At 48.6% G+C, this 22,399-nt stretch overlaps 1 protein-coding gene across 1 annotated transcript; it reads left to right on the top strand.

Annotated features, from left to right (window-relative positions):
* The first annotated feature begins 11 nt into the window (after positions 1-11).
* Positions 12-13,247, top strand: CHMP7 (charged multivesicular body protein 7). Its single transcript, XM_045457203.1, has 10 exons — positions 12-580; positions 2,571-2,742; positions 8,489-8,674; positions 8,811-8,944; positions 9,795-9,843; positions 10,111-10,230; positions 10,517-10,615; positions 10,846-10,906; positions 11,392-11,571; positions 11,804-13,247. The coding sequence occupies exons 1-10, from the start codon at positions 282-284 to the stop codon at positions 11,854-11,856; spliced, it is 1,353 nt and encodes a 450-aa protein (XP_045313159.1). The 5' UTR covers positions 12-281; the 3' UTR covers positions 11,857-13,247.
* The last annotated feature ends 9,152 nt before the right edge of the window (positions 13,248-22,399 follow it).

Here is a 22,399-nt window from a genome sequence, read left to right as displayed (position 1 = left end):
ACGCGCGAAGCCCTTCTTTCCGCACAAAGACTATGGGAGAAGGGGTCGGCGCAAGCGCTTTGAGCCTCTCAGAAAATAGGGTCATCATCACGCCTCCCGGCGCAGGGAGGGCAGAGAGACGCAGGCGCTTGAGAAGGCGCGGGACTTATTTCACGCTAGGGGTGGCGATGACGTAATGACAGAGGAGGAGGTAGTCAAGGAACGGAAGCCGGGAGGGAAGTAGGGCGGAAGGGGAACAGGGCCGGGGTTGTGTTCGGAGCCTTGGCGGGGCTGGGGTTCCGATGTGGTCCCCGGAGCGGGAGGCCGAGGCCCCAGCCGGGGGAGACCCGGCGGGCCTACTGCCCCCCGAGTGGGAGGAGGATGAGGAGCGCATGTCCTTTCTGTTCTCCGCCTTCAAAAGGAGTCGCGAGGTGAACAGCACCGACTGGGACAGCAAGATGGGCTTCTGGGCTCCGTTGGTGCTGAGCCACAGCCGCCGCCAGGGGGTGGTGCGCCTGCGTCTGCGGGACTTGCAGGAGGCCTTTCAGCGCAAGGGCAGTGTCCCGCTGGGGCTGGCCACGGTGCTGCAGGACCTACTACGGTGAGGGCGGGCCCCGGCAAGGGGGCGGGGGTGGCTCCCTGAGGGTACCGCGCCCATGCCGGGGTCTGGCCCGCAGAAGCAGGTCTGTGTGTGTTCAGTGGGCGAAGGAGGACTAGAAGGAGGCTGTGTTAGGGGTGTGGAGGGAGAGAGACGGGCATCTGGCAAATTGGGGGTCCAGGATAGTGCGATTAGATTAGATCCAGACGGTGGGAGGAGAAACCTACCTGGCAGAAGTGACAATGACTTGTCTGGAGTGGAATCCCGTTGTGTAGTTATTTTGTAGGGGCTTCCAAATTTGAATTACCCTGGACAGAAGGTCTATGAGATAGGATTTACTGAACTAAGGAAGGCAGGACTAAAAAGAAGGCAGTCGTGGGGAAGAGGTCTGTGGGGGATCTTGCCAGCAGCCCCCAGCACAGGTCGTGTGTCTGGCCTATCTTGGCTTGTCCTTGGCACGGGCTGTTTGAAGCAGAGGACATAAAGGAGGTTGAGGGCTTCACCGAGTACCTTGGTGCTCTGAGAAGGGCCTGTAGGTGCTACCTGTGCGACAGGTGCAGGGTTTGGGAGATACCTGAGGCGATAGCATGGATATCTAAGGTACCTCACTTAATAGTATGCAGATACTTTGCATATCATCCCGTTTCATCTGACCTCCTCAGCAGTCCTGCAGGCGAGATGATAGAATTATCCTCAGCAGACAGAACAGGAGACTGAGACTGAGGTCGAGCGATTTACTCAGGTTTATACAGCTAGTTAGATGAAATGCCAGGACTGGACCCCTACTCTCCTGATTCTAAATACTTTGCACATCACATGGTGCATATACTGAGAGCAGCCTGGCTAGCGTAGTACCTTCTTCAGTGAATGAAGAAGAAAGTCAGTTTTGATGTTGCTTTGAGTTTTCTGCACTTCCTGATTTATCTCCCCGGTACCTTTCCATTGGCTGACATTGGCGGGACGAGCCGTTTCTGAAACTTCTTTTTTCTGAGAAAGCGTACTGTGCAAAGTTTGAGTTCCTGCCTGAAGCAGGATACGGAGGAGAACATAGCTTAAGTTGGTGAGGGACAAGAACAGTCTGGACTTCTTTATTGCGGTAGGACCTGTCCCTGCCTCTTCCCATCCAGAGACCTTTAAGACCTTGATATCTTCTCTCCCGGCTACTGGCACTCTGCTGACGTTTCCTGGTGCTTGATGGGGTCTGGCATCCAGAGAATTTTTGAGGAAGATAACTCTCCACGGAAGCAGCATAACATAGTGATTAACAGCTTTGCTTTAGGGCCAGGCATTCTGGGCTCACACCCTGGCTGTACCACTTGCTAAATTATGTACCCCTCTATTTAAAGCTTCAGTTTGACCAAGTATAAGATGGTGATGATATCTGTAGTTAGGTTTCTTATGAGGATTTGAAATCCTATTCCTTATGTAGCCCGTTAGCATAGTGATTGGCCCATGGTAAGGGCTCAGTAAATGTAGCTGCTTATTACCAGTACCATAGAATGCTTAGGTCGTATCTCCACCCTAGCTCAGGAATAGCAGAAAACCTTTTCTCTGAACATCTTTGTGTATTTCCTCATGTCTTGCATTGACAGTAATCCATTACTGTTACTGTCATTTTATCATATTGAACTTCATTTGTAAACGAAGGTCTCAACATAGGCCTCATAGCCTGCTGTGCCTCTGCAGCCTTAGTGGAGCACTTGCCCTTTGGAGCCAAATTATAGTTCAGAGTTGGCCTCTCTCACCTCGGTCCCTCCATTTTCTCATGAACTAAAATGCCAAGGACGACATCCATCTCACAGAGTCGTCAATGGTGCTGACAGCTGGAGCAGAAACAATGCTGCTCATAATAGCTGGCACGGAGTAGGTACCTGATAATGGTATTTATGATGGTGATGATCAGATTTCTCTCTCGGGGGAAGAGGGTAGGTGGGGACTGGAACGGGACGTTGCATCAAGACTACTACGTGTCCTTTTCTTTCTTTGCCTGCAGCCGGGGGGAGCTGCAGCGGGAGTCAGACTTCATGGCCAGTGTAGACAGCAGCTGGATCTCCTGGGGGGTTGGAGTCTTCCTGCTGAAGCCCCTCAAGTGGACTCTTTCCAACATGCTAGGGGACAATAAGGTTCCTGCTGAAGAGGTGCTCGTGGCTGTGGAGCTGCTGAAGGTGGGTGCTCAGAAGGGAGAGGTGATGACCGGATCCTCCATGTTCCTGTGTCTATCCTTAGAAAAAGAGCATATCTTTTTTTACATGAGGACAGAGTTGATAACTGACCTTTTGTAGCATTATTTAGTTGTTAGTTGGACTTGTGCATTTCAAGGGTGATACTCTGTCTAGGAATTGTCCATAACATACGGTTGATTATTTTCTGTATGTGTAGAAATTAGTGATAAGCTAAAGTGTAGAAAATTCTTTGCCTTCTGTAGTTTACTGGCAAGAGTTTCTCAGGATTCCTGAGGACCTTGTGACTTCAGCTTTGCCTTCCCTTAAATCAGCACACCAAGTTCAGATTTCCTCTTCTGTGACTACACCCTTTCCCCTTCCAGCTTACCGATGGCCTTAGTGATGGTCACTGAAGAGGCCACCAGGCCTGTGGTCCCTTCATGCCCTCTTGGTCGGTCAGCTTCCTCCTGGCCTGTCTTCCCTAGCCAGCCTATAGCACGCACCCAGCTTCTTGCGGCTCCCCCGGTCCACCCCAGAGACACCAGCACTTGTACTGCCTTAGACCAACCCCACAGTCTGCCATCCCTGCCAGACAGAATCACGCTGTCACCAAGACTGGGGTCCCCTTCACAGTCCCCAGCTCCAGGAGGGCCCTCACAGCCACTCTTCAGCCCAGTTTACTAGTCCTTTCCCAGCCCGCACTCACGTGCCTTCCATTCTCCCCTTCTGCGACTCTGCTGACAGTTCATTGAGAAGGTAGGATCTCCTGTCAGGCCTTCAGCTTTCTGTCCTACATCCAGTTTATGGTCTTCTGAGCCTTTCTTTCTCCCTAAGCTCAGAGGATGAAGTGTCCATCTTCTCTTCCACGTGTGCTCTTGAGTCTGTCCCTACCCTGCTGTCCCCTTGTCCCATTAGCTAGCCTCTTGATCTGTACATTCTGTCTCCTATCTCCCTCTTCTTCCCCAGCCTCGAAACCCGCTCAGGTTTTTCCGATCACAGAATGACTCCTGTGTGGGACCCGGCCACTGCCTAGTTAGTGCTCTGTCTCTCTCCTTCTTGACCAAGCTTTGTTGTCACCACTTCCTCACCTTCCACACGCTCTTTAATGCAGTGCACACCACTCCACCGAAACCGACTGAACACCGGGTAGCAGAAGTATGCTGTAGACAGACAGTACTTACTTTTTTTTTTTTCTTTAATGTTTATTTATTTTGGGGAGACAGAGTGCAAGCAGGGGAGGGGCAGAGAGAGAGGGAGACACAGAATCCGAAGCCAGGTCCAGGCCCCGAGCTGTCAGCACAGAGCCCGACGCGGGGCATGAACTCAGGAACCGTGAGATCATGATCTCGGCCAAAGTAGGACGCCCAACCAACTGAACCATGCAGGCGCCCCGACAGCACTTACTTTTGAAACTCACAGACCAAGCCCAACCTCGGGACCCTTGCATAGTCCCGGAGGCTTCCACACAGCTGGAGCCAGCTCTCGATCTTCATCCCTTACCCCAAGAGAGGCTCTGATTTCTTGTCACCTTGACAGACTCCCAACCCTCTCTGCCTCAGACTGAGGTGGGGATCTCCAGAATTTGCCACCTCTCCTTGTCTCTCACCATTGGACCGAGCAGCATGCTTCAAAGGAAGGGCTCTTCCTCCTTTCCCACCCACATGGTTATCCTCCCACCTAGCGCCCTGACCTCCAGGACTTAGCCAAGGCCATGCAGAAACCACAGGATGGTTTGCGTGGTTCTGGGCCAAGCTCTGTTCCTCTTTGCAGGCTCTTACCTCAAGTGTTTTCCAACTGGAGTAAAGGGAAGTAGACCCATTTACCCCCACAAATGTGGTTTAGGATTCATAGTCTTTTGAGAGCAAAGGCAGTAAAGGGGGCAGGAATGGAATAAATAACCTAGATCTTCCAAGAACCAACAGTACTTTTTAACCACAGTGCCGTTTAATCTTACTTAAGTAGAAAAATAAATCTAGCTCCGCACCGACCTGGTTCTGTTAAGTCTATGCCCAGTTTACATCACTAAATAGAGCACTCAACACTTAAGCTCATTCCGTGACATATATGGTAACTTCATTGTCTTTTCCTGGGGTGGAATCTTGTGTTAATGTGTGAAACTGAAGGGTCTTATCTGGATATTTTTTTTAAAACAAAGTCTACTTCTGAGGTAAATTGATTTTTCCCAAGTCTGGCCACAGAAAGCCAATAACTTTTTATTTGATTTGATAAAAAATAACCAAAAAGTAAAAATTGCCCGTAAGTTTTGCTGTTTAAAATAATTATGCAAGGAAATGAATGTTTCCTTTCGGTTCATCCCATTTCTGTCTCTTTGGGTACATTCCTTTCTGTTCATGTGGACACACACATGCATGTGTTTGTGTATTCACGTATTTTCTTACTGATCCTGTCTCACACTGTTACTTTCTCTCTTTTTAAAAAATTTTTTTAACATTTATGTATTTTTGAGGGAGAGAGAGAGAGACAGAGTGCGAGCAGGGGAGGGGCAGAGAGAGAGGGAGACACAAAATCTGAAGCAGGCTCCAGCATCTGAGCTGTCAGTACAGAGCCCAGTGTGGGGCTTGAACCCATGAATAATGAGATTATGACCTGAGCCAAAGTCGGACACTTAACCTATGGAGCCACCCAGGCGCCCCCACACCGTTACTTTCTGTTTTATTTTATTGTTAGCATTTAATGCTTTCTAAAAATGTTATTTACTTGTTTACTTGTTTATAATCTGTCTCTCCTACCAGATAGGAGATGTTCCATTGGCCCTGGAACTCTGGGAACGGTGCCTGCTACATAGTAGAGAGTCAATAAACATATGTTGAATAAATAAATGAACATGCCCATACATACAAAAATATGTATGCACATACGCTCCATTTTTTTCCAGAAATAGAATCTTACTTTATTTATTGGTCTGCAGCCTGCCTTTTTTTTTTTCTTTACACTTATTAGTATAAGTATCTTTCCCTATATAATATAGATGTACTTCATTCCTTTGGATGGCTGCATAAAAATCTATAAAGTGCCACAATTTATGCAATAGTTATGTCCACACAGATGGACATTTAAGTTATTCTAATTTCTCTGTTACAAAAAAAAAAAAATACTTTGACAGACTGGTGTGTACATCTATGTGCAGTACTTCCATTTTTATTTTTATGGATTAATTTCTAGAAATGCTTATGCACAGAAATTGCCAAATTACTTTTCAAAAGTTTGTGCTAATTCACACTTTCATTCAAGGGTTCAGTGTCCCCACATCCTTGCCAGCACTGGATAACATGAGTCTTTTACATTTTGCCGGTACGACAAGTAAAAATGATATTTCCTATTTCGGATTTGAGCATCGTTTCCCCTATCTGCTGGCCATTTATGTATCTCCTTCTGTGTGTTGCCTATTTATATCCTTTGCCTGTTTTTTATTGGATTGTTTGTCTTTTATATTTATAGGAGTTTTTTTATGTATTAGGAGTAGATATAATATAGTTAGCATTAAGGATGTAAATATTGTTTTCCAGTCTCTTGTTTGCTTTTCGTTTTTATTTATGATGTCTTTTACCATATAGAAGTTTCCATATTTCTATAGTCACATCTCTAAAATATTCCTTTATGGCTGCTGAATTTCTGGTCTTGCTTACAAAGTCATCCTCTACCTCAAGGTTAATTAGATTAAAAAAAAAATTTTTTTTTAATGTTTATTTATTTTTGAAGAAGAGAGACACAGAGAGTGAGCAGGGGAGGAGTAGAGAGATAGGGAGACACAGAATCCAAGCAGGCTCCAGGCTCTGAGCTGTCAGCACAGAGCCTGATGCGGGACTTGAACTCACAAACCATGAGATCATGACCTGAGCTGAAGTCGGACAGTCAACCAACTGAGCCACCCAGGCACCCCAAGGTTAAACTTCCCCAATTTAAATTTCAGTAATTTGGCATTTGTTTTTGTGTATCTGGTGAGGAAAAACTATTTTCTTCCAAGTGGATAGCCAGTTTTAACCTTTATTAATGTTGTTTACTGTTAATCTGTTGGTTGGATACCACACTGTTCTTACTACGTAGCTTTATAGTAAGCATTATTATTTGACAGGGCAGGTAAACCAAATGAAAACTTTAGTTTCTATCTTATTAGACTCTTCTGTTGCCTTTGACACTATGGACTACTCGCTTGTTAAAATTTTCCGTTTCTTTGATTTTGTTGTCATTACACTATGGGTTCTTGGTGGTGCTCTGGGTAGCTCTTATGAGTTCCTTCATCTCTTAAACATTGGTCTTCCTTCAGCTTATTACTTTGCTTTCTGCATTTCATTGGGTAACTCATTTACACTTGGGATTTTAATTACCTTCTATATGCTTGAGGACCTTCAGAGTCCTTTCATATATGTTCTGTTCTGGTGTCTCCCTTGAGCTTCAGATTTGTATACCCAGTTATCCGCTGTATGTGTCTTCTTGAATGTACCTCAAGCATCCCAAAAAACGTGTCCAAAATGGAATGTTTTGTCTTTCCTGTAAAATATGCTTTTCCTTCTGTGTTCTTGCTGTTAGTTAGTTAATAGCATCACATCCACCTTGTTACTCATGCCAGAGCCCAGGAGTCATCCCAGACTCGTCTTTCTCCTTCCACCCCATGCCCAGGTACCATGGACTGCTTGTTTTATCTTCTGAATTCTTCTTGAACCCATCCCTTCTCTGTCCCTACTGGCATTGCCCTGTTCAGTCTCTCCTAGTCTCTTGCATAAATGGTCTCTCTGCCTCTAAGCCTACCTCCTATAACCCACCCTTTCCCACTTGTCAGCTAGATCTGTTACTCCAGCCTTGGTATTTCCCTTCCATGACTACCTACCATCTGCAGATAAAGGACAGCAAAGAATCTGCTGCACCTTCTGTAAGAGAGAAGTGCTTCTGCTTCTCCTTATTGACTCATACTCTATGCCATTGCTCATGACCGTCCCTCTTCCTAAGATGCTCTTCCCACCTACCTCACCTAGGGACTTACTCACCCTTCAGAATTCTGCTCAACAACCATTTTCTCCCCCAAGCAATCTCTCAACTCCTGGGTATTCCTTCCCTACACTTCATAGCACTTTGTGCCTAATTCAGTAAATATTGTTTGCAGAAGACTGAGAGTAATTTCCATGTAGGAGGAACACGGTGGCATTGTTTCTTGAAACTTCTATTTCTTAGGCTATTCACAAAAACCCTGTCCTACCTGGTTGTCACATACTTCTCTCTTGAGACGCATTATAGACTCAGTAATGCTCTTGTTTGTAGTGTCAGAAGTTGGCATAAAAATGGAAAGACCAGCATTGGAAGGGAATACAGATGCCATCTCATCCACCTTCTTCAATCTGTGAGAGGGATGCTGAGGACCCGTGAGACTGACTGGTGCAGGGCCAGATAAGCAGGGCCTAAAACCAAGCCTCAGGTCTTGGTCATGGCCGCGCCAGCACACCACACTTCCTCCTCCTTCCCTTGCCTCTTGGGAGACACAGAAACATAAAGTCCCAAATGGATGTGCAAGGACAGAGATATCATGTACCTCGTTTCATCCATATACACCAAATTTCCTCCAGGGTTTAAAAAACACAAATCCTTTTTCCTTTTCCAAAGCTGCTACTTCAGGGAGGGCAGGACCAGTGCTCCCTGCTCTTGTCCTGCACGATCACGGTTTGGAAACATGGGGTCGGGACTCTCTGGGCTCCATGAGGAGTGGCCAGGCCCATAAGCACATTCGCCTTCCCTGCAGGAGAAGGCCGAGGAGGTGTATCGTCTGTATCAGAACTCCCCTCTCTCCTCCCACCCTGTGGTGGCCCTGTCCGAGCTGAGCACCCTGTGTGCAGGCTCCTGCCCGGATGAGAGGACCTTCTACTTGGTATTGCTGCAGCTGCAGAAAGAGAAGAGAGTCACGGTTCTCGAGCAGAATGGGGAAAAGGTATGGAAGTCCAGTTGTTCATCCAGTGACTCCCCAATGGCTTATTAAGTGTATACTGACATGCCCACCAGCATTCCTGCCTGGGACTTCTCAGCATTCGTGGTAGGGGCCCTAGTAATTTGTCCCTGTCCCTCAGATTGTGAAGTTTGCCCGAGGGCCACATGCCAAGGTCTCTCCTGTCAACGACGTAGATGTTGGGGTATACCAGCTGATGCAGAGTGAACAGCTGCTCTCACGCAAAGTGGAGTCCTTATCCCAGGAAGCAGAGAGGTAACTACCCCTGAGCTGAGCACCTTCCAACCCCCACCCTGAGCTGGCCCTCAGAGCCAGCAAAGCATTGGTGTCTGTGGGCTCTTTTTTTTTTTTTTTTTTTTTTATACTAATTACAAAGTACTAACTGCTCAATGCAGCAATTGTGCAAAATAGAATATCATAAAAGAGAAAAAATGAATTTTTATTCTTCCCCCAGAGATTACATCTGTTAGCATTATGTTTATGCACTTCCATGCTGGTATCCATTTAACCAGTGTTCGTTGAGCCAGGCCTTAACTTAGGGACTTGGAAATACAGTAGTGGACAAGACAGGTCTCTGCCTTCCAGGGTCTTTCTGAGGGATTCCTGCTCTTCCCCTTGGATGGCCATACAAGGCATCCCTGCTAAAGGCACATGAACACTTCTCCAAAAAGTAGGCTATATGGACATTGAATTAAAATGCTGTCTCCTTCTTACAGCGGGAGAAACCCAACATTGTGGGACAACCAGGGACTGTGTCCAAGGTCATTGTTGGTGTTAGGATTTGATTCCTTATCTCCTGGCTTCCGAAATGGGAATCTGTTGTTAAGGTGTCTTGTTGGCACATTCTCTCTCCCCGTGGGCTGAAACAGCCTATCCTTAGTCAGTTTGCCTTTCTTGCACGCATATGTTCAAGTTTATGTCTCAGCTTGCTGCAGGAGTGTGCCAGTGGGCTGTTGGGCATTATTTTTCAAGCCTTTGGGTGGAATGGATTTGATTTTCAGATTTGAAACTACCTTACCTAAGTGGGGCTCTTAGGGACTTTTCAGGACACTACCACCCCCATCCTATGCCATGGTCCTCTTGATCTGTCCCCTGTGTTTCATAGGTGTAAAGAAGAAGCCCGCCGGGCATGCCGAGCAGGAAAGAAACAACTGGTGAGTTTTCTCTTTTCCCCTCCAGCTGTGTACCTGTGCCCCAGGCTGGCAGTGGGAGGTGGTGTCCCAGCGGTTCAGAGGGGAGCTTGGGTCTCGCGGGGGAAGAGTCTGCAGGTGGTCTGGGTACCACAGCTTGTTTTACAAGTGAGAGAGGAGGAGGCCTGAGATGGTCTTACCATGTGGGAAAGCCTTCCTCTGGCCCTCTGGCCCTCTGGCCTGCCTAACTGACCCTGACCAAGTCTCCATGTTCCCACCTCCCCCGTCCAGGCACTGAGATCTCTCAAGGCCAAGCAACGGACAGAGAAGCGCATTGAAGCTCTTCATGCCAAGCTAGACACTGTTCAAGGCATCCTGGACCGGATCTATGCCTCCCAGACAGATCAGATGGTAGTCACTGCCCCTCTGCTCCAGTACCTGGGTGGTCTCTCCGGGATACCTTCCTCATTCCCTCCACTGTGGCTTTGATGTTTGGAGGAGGCCTGGGTTTTTTCAAGATATGGTTGGGATTTTGCTTCTCCTGTTGGAAAGTTTTGGCCTCGGTGAACATGGGAGGAATCAAGTGTGGATGTTTAAAACAAACAAACCCCCAAATTATCTTTTGGAGATGCAACACTATTGTATGTATTTTGCCCATTGTTCTTCATTTGCACTGATAACTTTGCTTTCTGTTTAGGTTTTCAATGCCTATCAGGCCGGGGTAGGAGCGCTAAAACTCTCCATGAAGGATGTCACAGTGGAGAAGGCAGAGAGCCTTGTGGATCAGATCCAAGAGGTACAGGAAGGGGCCAGGGAGGAAAATCACAGGAGGAAGTAACTGAGGGCAGGTGTGACTTTGCTATACTTCATCCTTTCCCAAACTTGACTCTTTACCTTGTGAATTTGAGGAAGATTTTTTGATTCTCAGATGGGGCAGCATTACTTGGTAACCCTGAACATTGAGACCAAAAGACAGACCTTCGAGATGCCGCTCAGTGTTCAAGGCCTTACACTTTTCTCTTACAGCTGTGTGACACCCAGGATGAAGTTTCTCAGACTCTGGCGGGTGGGGTGACCAATGGCTTAGGTGAGTTGACATGACAGTTCTTTTCTTTCTTCCTTCCTAAGAGGCCTTCACTTGTTTGTGCTGTGATAGTTTTGATCACAGATCCACTTTTCCTGGTGCAGGCAGCACTCTCCTCTCTCTGGGGCTCCTTCGTGGCAGTAGTTAGAAGGAACTGTCATCCCCCTTGGTAGGCTATACTGTTGACCCCTCTGGACTGCAGTAATCTTGACTCATTAGACTTCTAAATGGAAGATCCTTCTTCAAGGGCAAGGGAAAGCAGGGTCAGTTCTGTGGTGTTAGCAAAATATACCCTCTAGGTGACTTAGCTCTGTTTGTGGGAAGAATATTTGCTTGAAGGCACCCTCTTCCTCTCAACTCACAGGCTTTTTTTGACCTACAAAGAGGCCTGGACGTTTTTGCAAAGCTGAGCTTAGTTTTGCCTTTACTCAATCCTTGACTCATCCTCCCTTGGCTTTATGTGTTCTCATGTCATCTTTTCTTTGCAGATTTTGACAGTGAGGAACTGGAGAAGGAATTGGACATCCTTCTTCAGGATACCACCAAAGAACATTTTGATCTGCCTGAAAACCCCCCTGAGACATTTTATACCAACAGTGTGCCTAACGCTAGGATCTCGGACGCTGAACTTGAAGCCGAACTTGAGAAACTGTCCTTATCAGAGGGAGGTAGGGAACTGTATTCCCAGGATTGCTGGTGGGCACAGGGCCCTCTGGCTGACGGTAGCCAGGCACGGGGTTGGTGAGTCGCAGCCCAATTGCTCAATTTGCCAGGGTGCCAAACCCCATAAGGGAGTTGTGGGCTCATTATTTATATTAAGACTCAATCCTTTAAACACTGGGATGCTTTCACCTTAAAGATCCACCTGGCAGAGTATTCAGTCATTTCTTCTCCTTGCAGGTTTGGTCCCAAGCAGTAAATCTCCAAAAAGGCAATTGGAACCGACTCTCTAAAGCCATTCTAGGACCCTCAAGTGAAGGACCCTCATGTAAAAGAGAGACCAGGCTTGTGTGTGTGTACATAGTTATTTAAATGAGAAACTCTCAAAATTTGTTGGGAAGAGGAGGAAGGAAAACTACTCTGATTTATCTGGATGCTACTGCTTACTACAGGACAGATGTAATTTCTGGAAGCGTGCTCCCAAGGCGTGCTCCCAGCTGGTGTCATGGACCTGCCTTCTCATCTTTATAGTGCCACAATTTATACAGTTCTGTGTTTGACCTGTCGTCTCTCATAGCCTGCAGTTCTTGCCATTGGCTCCGTTAGGTTTGTCTTCACCCACCAGCTTTGTTCCAGCCAATGAAGGTGAAAGAGTTGCAGCCTTGCCAAATCAAAATCAGTCCCTTCTCCCTGCCCCACTGTTTTCTCGAGGACTCTGTAAGGTTGGGTAAACAACGTGTTCCAGTCTCCCTCTGGTTTCCTTGGTATTGAGAAGAATGAGAATCTAATAGCTGCCACTTGGTGGAGAAACATACAGTGTGAAAGGTTGTTGTCCTGTGGGGTCACTGGCCAAATTCTCCAGGTGTTCAGAGAAAGAGGTCACCCCTGAGTGTCAGAATCGTGACAGCTGGAGAGGGGGCTTGTGTAGTTGGTGGATGCTGCTGCCTCTTCCGTCTTAGGCAGAAGATCTGCTGACTGGAGAGTTATTCTTAGTCTTTTGAACTTGAAGGGGAGAAGCCCAGGTGACCGTAGGGCCCCAGGTGTCCAAACTCCATATGTTCTTTTAATGAGGCATAATCTTTGCCTTGCCCCCATCCTGGAGTAACTTCCACATAACTTACATGTGTGTGTCAGAACAAACCACACAACCGCACGCCTCCCCTTCTTGAGCCTGGCACACAACCATGGGTTCTTGGTTTGAACTTCAGAAGCATTTCACTTTGTAGCCCACTGCTCAGGGCAGGGGATCTGAGCCAGGATGTGCAATAGAAACAGAAGATTGTGGCCTTCCGCCATGTCTGCTGTGTGCTTCCCCGGTCCTGCGCTATACCTGTCCTGCCTCCTGAAGTCCTGTCTTCCTACTTCCTTTGATGCATTGGGGAGGATGGTGCAGGGGGGCAGACAGGAAGGTCTGAATGTTCTGGCAACGGGGAGGAGAAAGGAGGACAGCCACGCTGCCACTCTGCTGCCACAGTACAAGTATTTCTGCCTGGAGCCCTTTGCCCTGTCCCTCCTCCCTGAGGTGCTGTAGAGCCGAGGGAATTTGCTCCAGGCCAGGAGCATGAATTCCTGTTCAGCATTTTCTCTCCTACTTGACCTTGGTAAACTGAAATGTTGGGGGTGAAGAGAAACAATCACTATTTTTTCTTTTTTATCTGGTAAATAATTAAAAGAAAAAATCCGAGTGCTTGTCCTTGTCTCTTTTTACATCATATGACGTTTCTTGTGCTGTCACGCCTCCCTGCTCCCACTTCCAGCAGATGCACACGCTGCAGGCTGCAGGAGAATGTACAGTAGCTGCCGTGTGAGCACCGAGCTGCCATAAGCTGGGCAGGAGGCCTGACCGCTCTCACACGGATGCCCTTCTGGGGAAGAGGCATTTGAATGGCCTGGGTTCAGGGCCTGTGCCATCATGTTAGCCATTATTTTCCATTGCCTGTTCTCTTCTAATGGCCCGATTCCTCTGCCTGTGTGATCGTACCATACTTTAGCCCTGTACCTGTTACGTGCCTGGTGTTTGCCACGGCCCTGGGGGACACAGGCTTTGAGGCCGAGTGCAGAGCTAGGAACAGGCTAGAAGGTCTACCACAGCACTGGGTTCACAGCTGTGGGTGAGTCAACACACCCAGAGCAGAAACGGCTTGGACAGAGAACACGGTAAAGATAAGGCCAAGTTCTCTGAGGGAGGCATGTCGTAGGGAACCCCCGGTCAAACTGAGTGAGCTGGACTCTGTGCCACTCGTCTCACCCGGTCTCATGTTACTCTTTCCCTCTCATGGGCCTGAGCTGCTGTGCTGGCAGAAATGACAAGATGTTGAGTCTGGGTTGGTTCAGAGTAAAAACAAGGAGCCACGGGCTGGCGGTGGCTGTGTTTCCACACGAGGTCCCTGTGGGGGCCCAAGTCTTGCATCAAGATTCTCTTGGAGGAATGGGCTTGGTTTATTAAGGGAACTGGTGAGTTTTCTTATACGTGGAGCTATGTCTGACCCAGATGAGTCAGGCCAGACACTGCCCTGTTGAAAGTGGAGTACTCTTCAGGGTACAGATAAAGGGCTGAGGAAGTTCTCAGAATAAATTCTCCAAGCGGGTGGACTCAGGGACGGCTTCATTGAAGAGGGGACATTCAAGCTTTCATTTCCCTTGAATTTTTCTTGGGCGTTCAAAATCTTGTAAAGCAATCTAGGAGTGCTGAAACATCTACCCGTCATTCCGCTGAGATCAAGTTCAGAGAGAAAATACGAACCAGGTAGTGACTGGTCCTGACAGAATTAGGAAACCTGGTTCCGGTTCTTACCTCAGCCACAAACTAGTTGTATGGCTTTGGACACACGAGCCTCTCATTTCCCATCTGTAGGATAGAGCAGACAGACCAGATGGCTCCTGAAATTCTGATTGTCTCAGTCTCCCTGTGTATGGTCTGCTTCTCCTTTCTCCTGCACACCTGCTGCCTGGTGACAGGAGTCTGAGCAGTGGGTGCCAAGTGAAGCCAAGCCTGGAGAAGTGACTAGACAGTTCTCAGTCACTGCCAGCTGGGCAACAGGGTTGCAGTGTGCAGAGTGAGAGCAGGTATGAGGAGAGGGGAAGAGTACACATTTGGGGAGGAGGGAGGAAGGGGGCGGGCACGGCCTCAGCCTCTCTTGGGCCTCCCTGAAAGGGGCTCTTAGCCTGCGCCCTGGGACCTGGGGGGGCTCTGAAGTCAGACTCCTACTGTGAGAGGCCTGACTTACCACTGCCTGCCTGAATGGCTGAGAGTCCAAGGTTGAGCAGCTCCTGCCCCCTGCCCTACTCCCAGGAAGAGGTCACAATATCGTGGTTCCATCTGCTGGAAATGTCATCAAGGCAATCCAAAAAGAGAAAGAACAACAAAGCTGTAAGAAAGATGAGGCAACTGGGAAAGTTGTTGACTCACAAGGAATCCAACCAAAGCATGGCTTTGAGGTTTGTAGGTAAGCTTGGCAACCTTTCCTTTTTTTTTTTTTTTTTTTTTTTTTTTAATTTTTTTTTTCAACGTTTATTTATTTTTTTTTGGGGGGGGGACAGAGAGAGACAGAGCATGAACGGGGCAGGGGCAGAGAGAGAGGGAGACACAGAATCGGAAACAGGCTCCAGGCTCTGAGCCATCAGCCCAGAGCCTGACGCGGGGCTCGAACTCACGGACCGCGAGATCATGACCTGGCTGAAGTCGGCCGCTTAACCGACTGCGCCACCCAGGCGCCCCTCAACCTTTCCTTTTAAAGTATTTGTTTTCCTTGCCAACGTCTCGTTTTTATTCAAGTTGCAGCCACTCTTCGGGGAAAGCGTGGGTCCTTTTCTCCTCCTGCACAGAAATGATATACAGTCACAGACACCTGGAACAGGAGAGCTGGAGGAGCCTCAACAGGTGTAGGCAAAGCCTCTGTTTTACAGATTAGGACACTGAAGCTTGGGTGACCTGCCCGAGGTCACAGGGCTGGCAGGGGAATTTAGGTTGTTGACTTCTAATTCAGAATGCTCCCGGTTAGAACAGGCTACCCTTAAAAGCACACTTTCAAAAACCACATAACTCTAAAAGGACTTCCTGTGTTTGCTGGTTGGTGTGTATTAACACTTTGGGTTGGCAGAGGAGTGTCCTCCAGTTCTCAGTGCTACAATTACACAGACTACTATCGATGGAAAGTTGCCTCTCGAGAGATACCGGCTGGCCAGTTTCCAATTTTTAGGGAAGCCAAGGACAGTCTTCACATTGTTTCTCTGCTGCTAGTGACCGCAGAGGTAACTCTCCTGACTTATATCTTGTAGCCAGCACATCAAACTGTGCAGAAAACAAATCCCAAGCACTTTCCGAAGGAGCCAGACTTAGAATCCTTGTAAGAGAGCCAATGCTGCAATTAGGTGACTGGGTACCCCCCAAAAGTACAGTGTGAACTGCAGTGTAGATCTAACCTCGGCTAGTGGATTTTTATCCCTGTGAATGGTATAATGAATGTAGGTTGGCTTACTGGGTTAGCACATAGTGAGGTAGCCTAGGATAATAGAAACTTCTTTAAATTACACATGTTGAAAGAAAACTTAGCTATTCAAAAATATCATGCTGAAGTCCTTAACCCAGGAAAGCTAAAAATTAATCAACAGACTCAAAGGGTGCGTCTATTAGGTGTGAGCTAACAAATTAGTGGAGGAAAGAAGGACGTTTTAGACAGGTTCCATGCCCTCCAGGTACTTGAAGAAGAGTATCTTAGTATAGGTACAGAGGAAGAGTGTCTTAGTTCAGATAATGCTACAACAACAACAACAAAACACAGGCTAGATGGCTTATAAACAACAGATATTATCACTTGCAGTTCTGGAAGCTGAAAGACCAAGATCAGAGTGCCTGCATGGTCTGGTTCTGGTGAGGGCCCTCGTCTGGTTGCAGATGGCCACCTTCTTGTATCCTCACTTGATGGCAAGAGGGCAAAGGAACTGCCTGGTGTCTCTCTCACAAAGGCACTAATCCCATCCATGCAGGCTCCACCCTTATGACCTGATTACCTGCCAAAGTCTCCCCCTACTCCCCGACCTCATAGTACCAGTATACTGGGGGTTAGGATTCTGACATATGAGTTTTCAAGAAGACACAAACAGTCCATAACAAAGAGAAATTCCAAGATGTTTGCATAATGAAGGATTAGTACTGCCCTAAGCATTTACAGAGCAGGGCTTGGATGGGTCAGGAACAGAATGCCCAATCTTAGACGCTAGCTCCTATTTTAATGCAACAACAGTAACAAAAAAGCAAAAGCTAACATTTATTGGGTACTTATGGTCTTCTGGATACTAGGTATTACAGACTGGGTTCTCCAGAAGCAGACCTGGAAAAAGAGTTTGGGGTATCAAGGATCACCACCCATGAAGGGAAAAGGGAGGAAGAAGATTAAGGAGAGGAAGAAGTTAATCCACAATACAGGCCCCCCCCCCCAAAAGCCTTGGCCATTCTGGAAGGGAATTCCAGAATGAGTATTGCCCATTACTGTCCCATGTCAGACAGAAATGGCCAGGACTTCATCCATCATCACCCCTCTCCCTCAGTTATCAGATTCCTCTGGAAAGGGGGTGACCTCAGCTAGGGTGGCTCTCTGCAGCTGGGGCAGCCCCTGAAGGAGCTGACAGCTGGCTGGCTGATGGTTGACCACAGCTGGGCAGCAAACCTTGAAGGGAAGCCTGGGCAGTGCATCTCCATGACTACCACATTGTGCTAGGCTCTTTGGTTTGTTTTGTTTTCTAAAGCTCTTTTTTCTTTTCTTTTTTTTTTCCTTTTTATTTATTTATTTATTTATTTATTTATTTATTTATTTATTTTGAGACAGAGAGACAGACAGACAGACAGACAGACAGAGCATTAGCGGGGCAGGGGCAGAGAGAGAGGGAGACACAGAATCCAAAGCAGGCTCAAGGTTCTGAGCTGTCAGCACAGAGCCTGATGCAGGGCTCAAACTCATGAACTGTGAGATCATGACCTGAGCTGAAGTCAGATGCTTAACTGACTGAGCCACCCAGGCATCACTGTGCTAGGCTCTTTGAATGGATTTAATCTTCCAATGAGACGGGCAGTTATTTCACAAATGAGTTAATGGAGGCTTAGAAATGGTAAATAAATGGTCCAAAGTTAGCAGTGGATGATTGTAATATTGCGATTTATAAGAAGACATACGTAGTTGGTCTTCATCCCTGTTTCTGGTGCAGAGATCCTAAAACCCTAGGAATTTCCTAACTGTTGAGAGCAATAAAGGGGTCTTAACCAACCCCCTTTCAGCCACACATGAGTTTATGTTAATGAGATGACTTTTGGAAAGCACCTAAGGATGGGGGCTAGGTACCAGAAGGACCAAACTTGTGATTAGAGTGTTGAAACTTTCAGTCCTTACCCTGTCCTTCTACCTCCGGAGAAGGGGAGTGGACCTGATGACTGAATGCGATCACCAATGGCCAATGGTTTAATCAATCATGCCTATGTAATGAAAGCTCCACAAAACCCCAAAAAGATAGGATTTAGAGAGCTTCCAGGTTAGGGAACCAGAATGCTTCCACATGTCACCATGCTGGGCCCTAAACTCCACAAGGCTAGAAGCTACTTCGTTCAGGACCTTGCCCTGACTGTGGATTTGTGTCCTTTAATATCCTTTGTAATAAACTGATAGTGTAGCGAGTCAAAGGGTTTCCTGAGTTCTGTGAGCTGCCCTAGCAAATTAATCAAATCCAAGATGGGTATCGTGGAAACTTCTGATTTATAGCCTGCTGGTGAGAAATACAGGTAGTTGAAGTGGGGCGGTGGATGGGGTGGTCACCCTTGCTGGACTGAGCTTTTAACCTGTGGATTCAGATACTACCTCCACCTATGCAGTGTCAGAATTGAGTTGAATTGTACAACACCCAGCTGGTGTCCATGAATTGCTGAATAGTGTGAGGAACCCTCCCCCAAGCCCCCACACAGTGGCATTGGGGGTAGAACCCGTTTTAATGATGGCTAGGTACATCTAATTTCTGCATTTTTCTTTTACTTTTCCTCTTTCTGTTCTTATGCCAGCTAGGGTGAAGGTTGGCTCTCACCCTGATCATCTTACCAATTTATGAAACTCAAACACATACAGTCTCCACTCTTGTAAGTTGACTGCAGCTTTTCAGATTTCCTATGAATAAGTCCCTTTGATTAGGAGGGCACTGGAAGAGAAACTTCCAGAAACCAGAACTGAATTGGTTTTTGTTTTCTATTTACCATGAGCACTTACTAGAGCTTAGAAACGGGCGGGGGCGGGGTGGGGGTGGGGGTGGCTTTTCAGGATGGATCCAAATCCAAGCTGTCTTTACCAGTTTCCAGGATTGGAAGCGAGGGGCAGGCATCATCCTGGCCATTAATGAGAGGACGACAGGGGCTGAGGTGAGAGTCCTTATAGCATAGTTCTAAATCGCCGCCAAATACTGCAGACATGGCTTTCAGGTGTCAGGCCCCTGCAGATGCCTCCTTCATCTCAGAAACACCACTGCAGCAAGAGTACATTTCTTCTGGTCCTTCCGAAGCCAGCGAGGGGCTGCGGAGGGGAAAAGTGACCCTTGAGAAGGAAAGGTTTCAGAGATACGGTTCGGAGATTTTGTGGAGAGTGGGTGCTGCGGACTCCAGTTGCCTCCTTTGCGCAGGAGGCCCGGAGGGGGCGGGGCTCGGCGGGGGCGGGGCTCGAGCTTCCTGAGAGCTGCAGTCCGCGCCGCTGGGCCTCGGGGAGATCCGGTTCTAGCTCCTACTAGCGCTTTTTCTGGGACTGTGTCTACGCCGGCTGGGAGAGGAGCTCCGGCCTCTGGGAGCAAAGGTCGGCGCCCCCGGGGGAAGGAGGTGAGAGAGACTACTGCGCCCCGGGAAAGCCGGCGGGTGGACGCCTGGCCGCAGGGCTTTAGAGCCGGGAGCGCGGGGTGCCGGGCGCGGAGAGCCGTCCGGCGATAAAGTCGGGGGAGGACGCCACGTCCGCTGTCTTACGGGATTTCTGCACCTCCTGGCTGGGTTTCTGCCTCCACGCTTCCCAGATAACGCTTCTCTCTCCAGCCGGTTTCTTGCGCCCAGATCCTTCGTGTCTTCACCTCCGTCCACAGGCACAGACACTGGGCCCTTCCTTAGTCACTGTTTGTGGCCAGTCTGTCGCCCTTTTCCGACGCTGGGAGGAGCCCGGGAGCCACTGACCGAAACCTCCCCGCTAGCTGCACAGGATAAAGTCTGGGACATACAATCTTTGCCCTATGCGGAGACCCGTCCCCTCTTCCAGTGGCAGGATCCGGCCCCTGTCACCTCTTCAAAGCCAGGGGGTATTTGTCTGGTTTGGAAGGCTGGTGCCTCTATCCTGGCCTCACCACCTGACCCTTGTCCCAATTCAGCTCTGTTCCAGAGTCTCCAGAACTCCCAGCCATTAAGTCTTCAGGACGGTGCCAGAGGTGACTGAGGTCCCCGTTCAGCAGAGGGTAGGGGCAGGGGTGAAGCAGGGGGGTGAAGAGGCCTCCTATGGTTCCTCATTGCTTTTATTGTGCTGAGAAATGTTCATTGTGTGTGCTGCCACCCTGAACTTTTGCTACCTGCGCTCCAAGGTCACCAATGTCCTTGTTTTCTGCCTGGTCATCTTGGACCTTATGGTGGTTTTGCTGGTGATGCTCTAGTGGCCATTGCTTTAGCCTGGCTGATGTCAGTTCTTATCTCCTTCATCTCTATCTGGCTGCACTCTGGCATCAGCAGGTGGGGCAGGTGGCATTAGGGTGGAGCCTCGCCTATCCATACAGAGCCCCCATGTGGATGCAAAGACGCAACCCCAGCCTCAGATACACCTATGTAGTGGCCTCCTTGCTGGCCAGCTTCTATATCTCTGTGCTAGTTATCCAGGTCACCTATATAGTCACACTTCCCACCTCACCTGTTGTTCTGTGCTGCAGCTGATGAGTGCACCTGGCTGTAAGGGGGGGGGGGGGGCATGGGGCCCTTATCAGCACCTGTCCTGTTGCCCCCCCACCGCCCTGCTTGTTGGGGAGACACCTTCAGCATCTTTGGGTAGTGGGCTGGGCTAACTCAGCCCTCTCCTGTGGCGTATGCATTTAACGGGGAGTCTCACTCCTGGGCTGTGGCTGCTGCCCCAGGTTCTCTCAGCTGTGGTGGAGATGAGCCGGTGTCCTAGTGCAGGGACATGCCTTACATGAAGGAGAGGGCTGCTGCTCCTCCCATGGGGGCCCCCATTCTGTAAGCAGATCCCCTGGTTCTTGAGTTGACAGCGAGCCTGGAGGAGGGTCCTCAGTGAAGACGGCATTGTTCCTGGAGAAGTTCACCTCCTGCACTCCCATATTCTCTGAGCAAAAGGCCGAAGCAGGATGTTATAAGGCGAGCCATGGAACCAGCATATGGAGTCTGGGAGACCAAAAGCTGAGGAACTGAGAGGCTTAAGTTATGGTCACCTCTGCAGTGTCAGGGATGCCCTGTGGGTTCTACAGGGCGTTTTGGTATCATGTTTCTGGACTCTGAATCACAAGACTATCTCTGAGTTTTCCCTTTTGTTGCTGTAACCAGTTTTCATTATATGGCATCAAGGCAGTCCTCACTCCAGAGTCTTGCTGGACGAGGCATATAGCCCTTGATCAAAAATATCTTCTCCGATGCCTCCAGTCCTTGAAGGGAGTCAAAGTCTTTTGTGCCACAGCGAACTCATAAGCTTTATATGCAAATATTCTTTGGGGGCGGCAATGCACTGTGTTATATTTACACTACAGTGTAAATGACTAAAGACCGAGAAAGTGGACAGGATGATGTGAAGGAAAGGGTCTGGGCGTGTAAGCAGACAGGGTGGAGAAGCAAGTGAATTGAGACCCTGATAAAAAACTTTATAATTTGGCCGGGAGCTGGTTCTGCCTAACAGCCTCTTTCCTTCATTGCTGCTGGGGTGTAGCCTGCAAACTGGGTTTACCACTGGGGATGGGTGGTAGTGATAGTGATGATAGTATTGGCGGTAATTGGTGGTAGTCGTAGGGGTATTGGTGGTGCCTGGTGGTGACAGTAATGACGGTGATGGTGGTAGTTGTGGTGGTGACGGTGGTGGTGACGGTGATAGGGATGGTGGTGGTGATAATGGTGATGATGTTAGTCGTAGTGGTGGTGGTGGTGGCAGTGTGGTGATGATGATGGCAATGGTGGCAGGGGAAGGATAACTGGGTGGACCTAGGGGTAAAACCATCAGAGGGTAGGCTCGATAGTCAGAACTTTGTAAGTTAATGAACCTTTCAGGCCACACTTCCCTGTGAGTGAGAGACCCACAACAAACCAGGAACCTGGTGCCATGACTCATAGTCTGTTTGGGGCCATCTGGTCTAAAGGCAGCCCCAGTGTCCCAAGGTCTCTTCCTGGCCAGGGGGCATGGTTCTTTTGCAGCTGATGGTATCCTCCCCCAACATGCACGGAGCTGCAGAAGCTAGTCTTGAAGCATACTTGGCTAAGCTGTAATTCTTGATTTGCTCAGTAGCATACAGTTTAGTTGGCCAACTAGTCCCTGGGGGTACTTATGGGAATGAGTCAAAAGCAGGTAAGAGAAGAGGACCGTGGAATATGGGGATGCCATAGCAGGAGGCATGCTGGCAGTGCTGGTAGGCTAAGAGGATCTGAAAGGTGGCTGGAGGTCACATTTCTGAGGCAAACGCTGTGTGTGGAGTAACTTTTCCCAGTGCCAGGCGGGGAGCAGGCTGAGGGCCCCCAGAGCCAGGTTCTGGGTGGACAGCTTGGGTCCGTGCTTAGCCAGGACCCATGGTCACTAAGTTAACATTATGACATCCTTCCCCTCCAACATAGGGTAGAGGTAGGGTAGGCAGGAT

This window comes from Leopardus geoffroyi, chromosome B1 (assembly GCF_018350155.1).
Source record: "Leopardus geoffroyi isolate Oge1 chromosome B1, O.geoffroyi_Oge1_pat1.0, whole genome shotgun sequence".
NCBI classification, from domain to species: domain Eukaryota; kingdom Metazoa; phylum Chordata; class Mammalia; order Carnivora; family Felidae; genus Leopardus; species Leopardus geoffroyi.
Note: the sequence above shows the minus strand (reverse complement) of the source record. Positions and strands in the feature narration are given on the sequence as shown.

Bases quoted from the DNA above. Each gene is read 5' to 3' on its own strand.
- CHMP7 (XM_045457203.1), top strand. From the start codon at position 282: ATGTGGTCCCCGGAGCGGGAGGCCGAGGCCCCAGCCGGGGGAGACCCG. The intron at 2,743-8,488 runs GTGGGTGCTCAG...CCTTCCCTGCAG, and splicing joins TGGCTGTGGAGCTGCTGAAG to GAGAAGGCCGAGGAGGTGTA. The intron at 10,907-11,391 runs GTGAGTTGACAT...TTTTCTTTGCAG, and splicing joins TGGGGTGACCAATGGCTTAG to ATTTTGACAGTGAGGAACTG.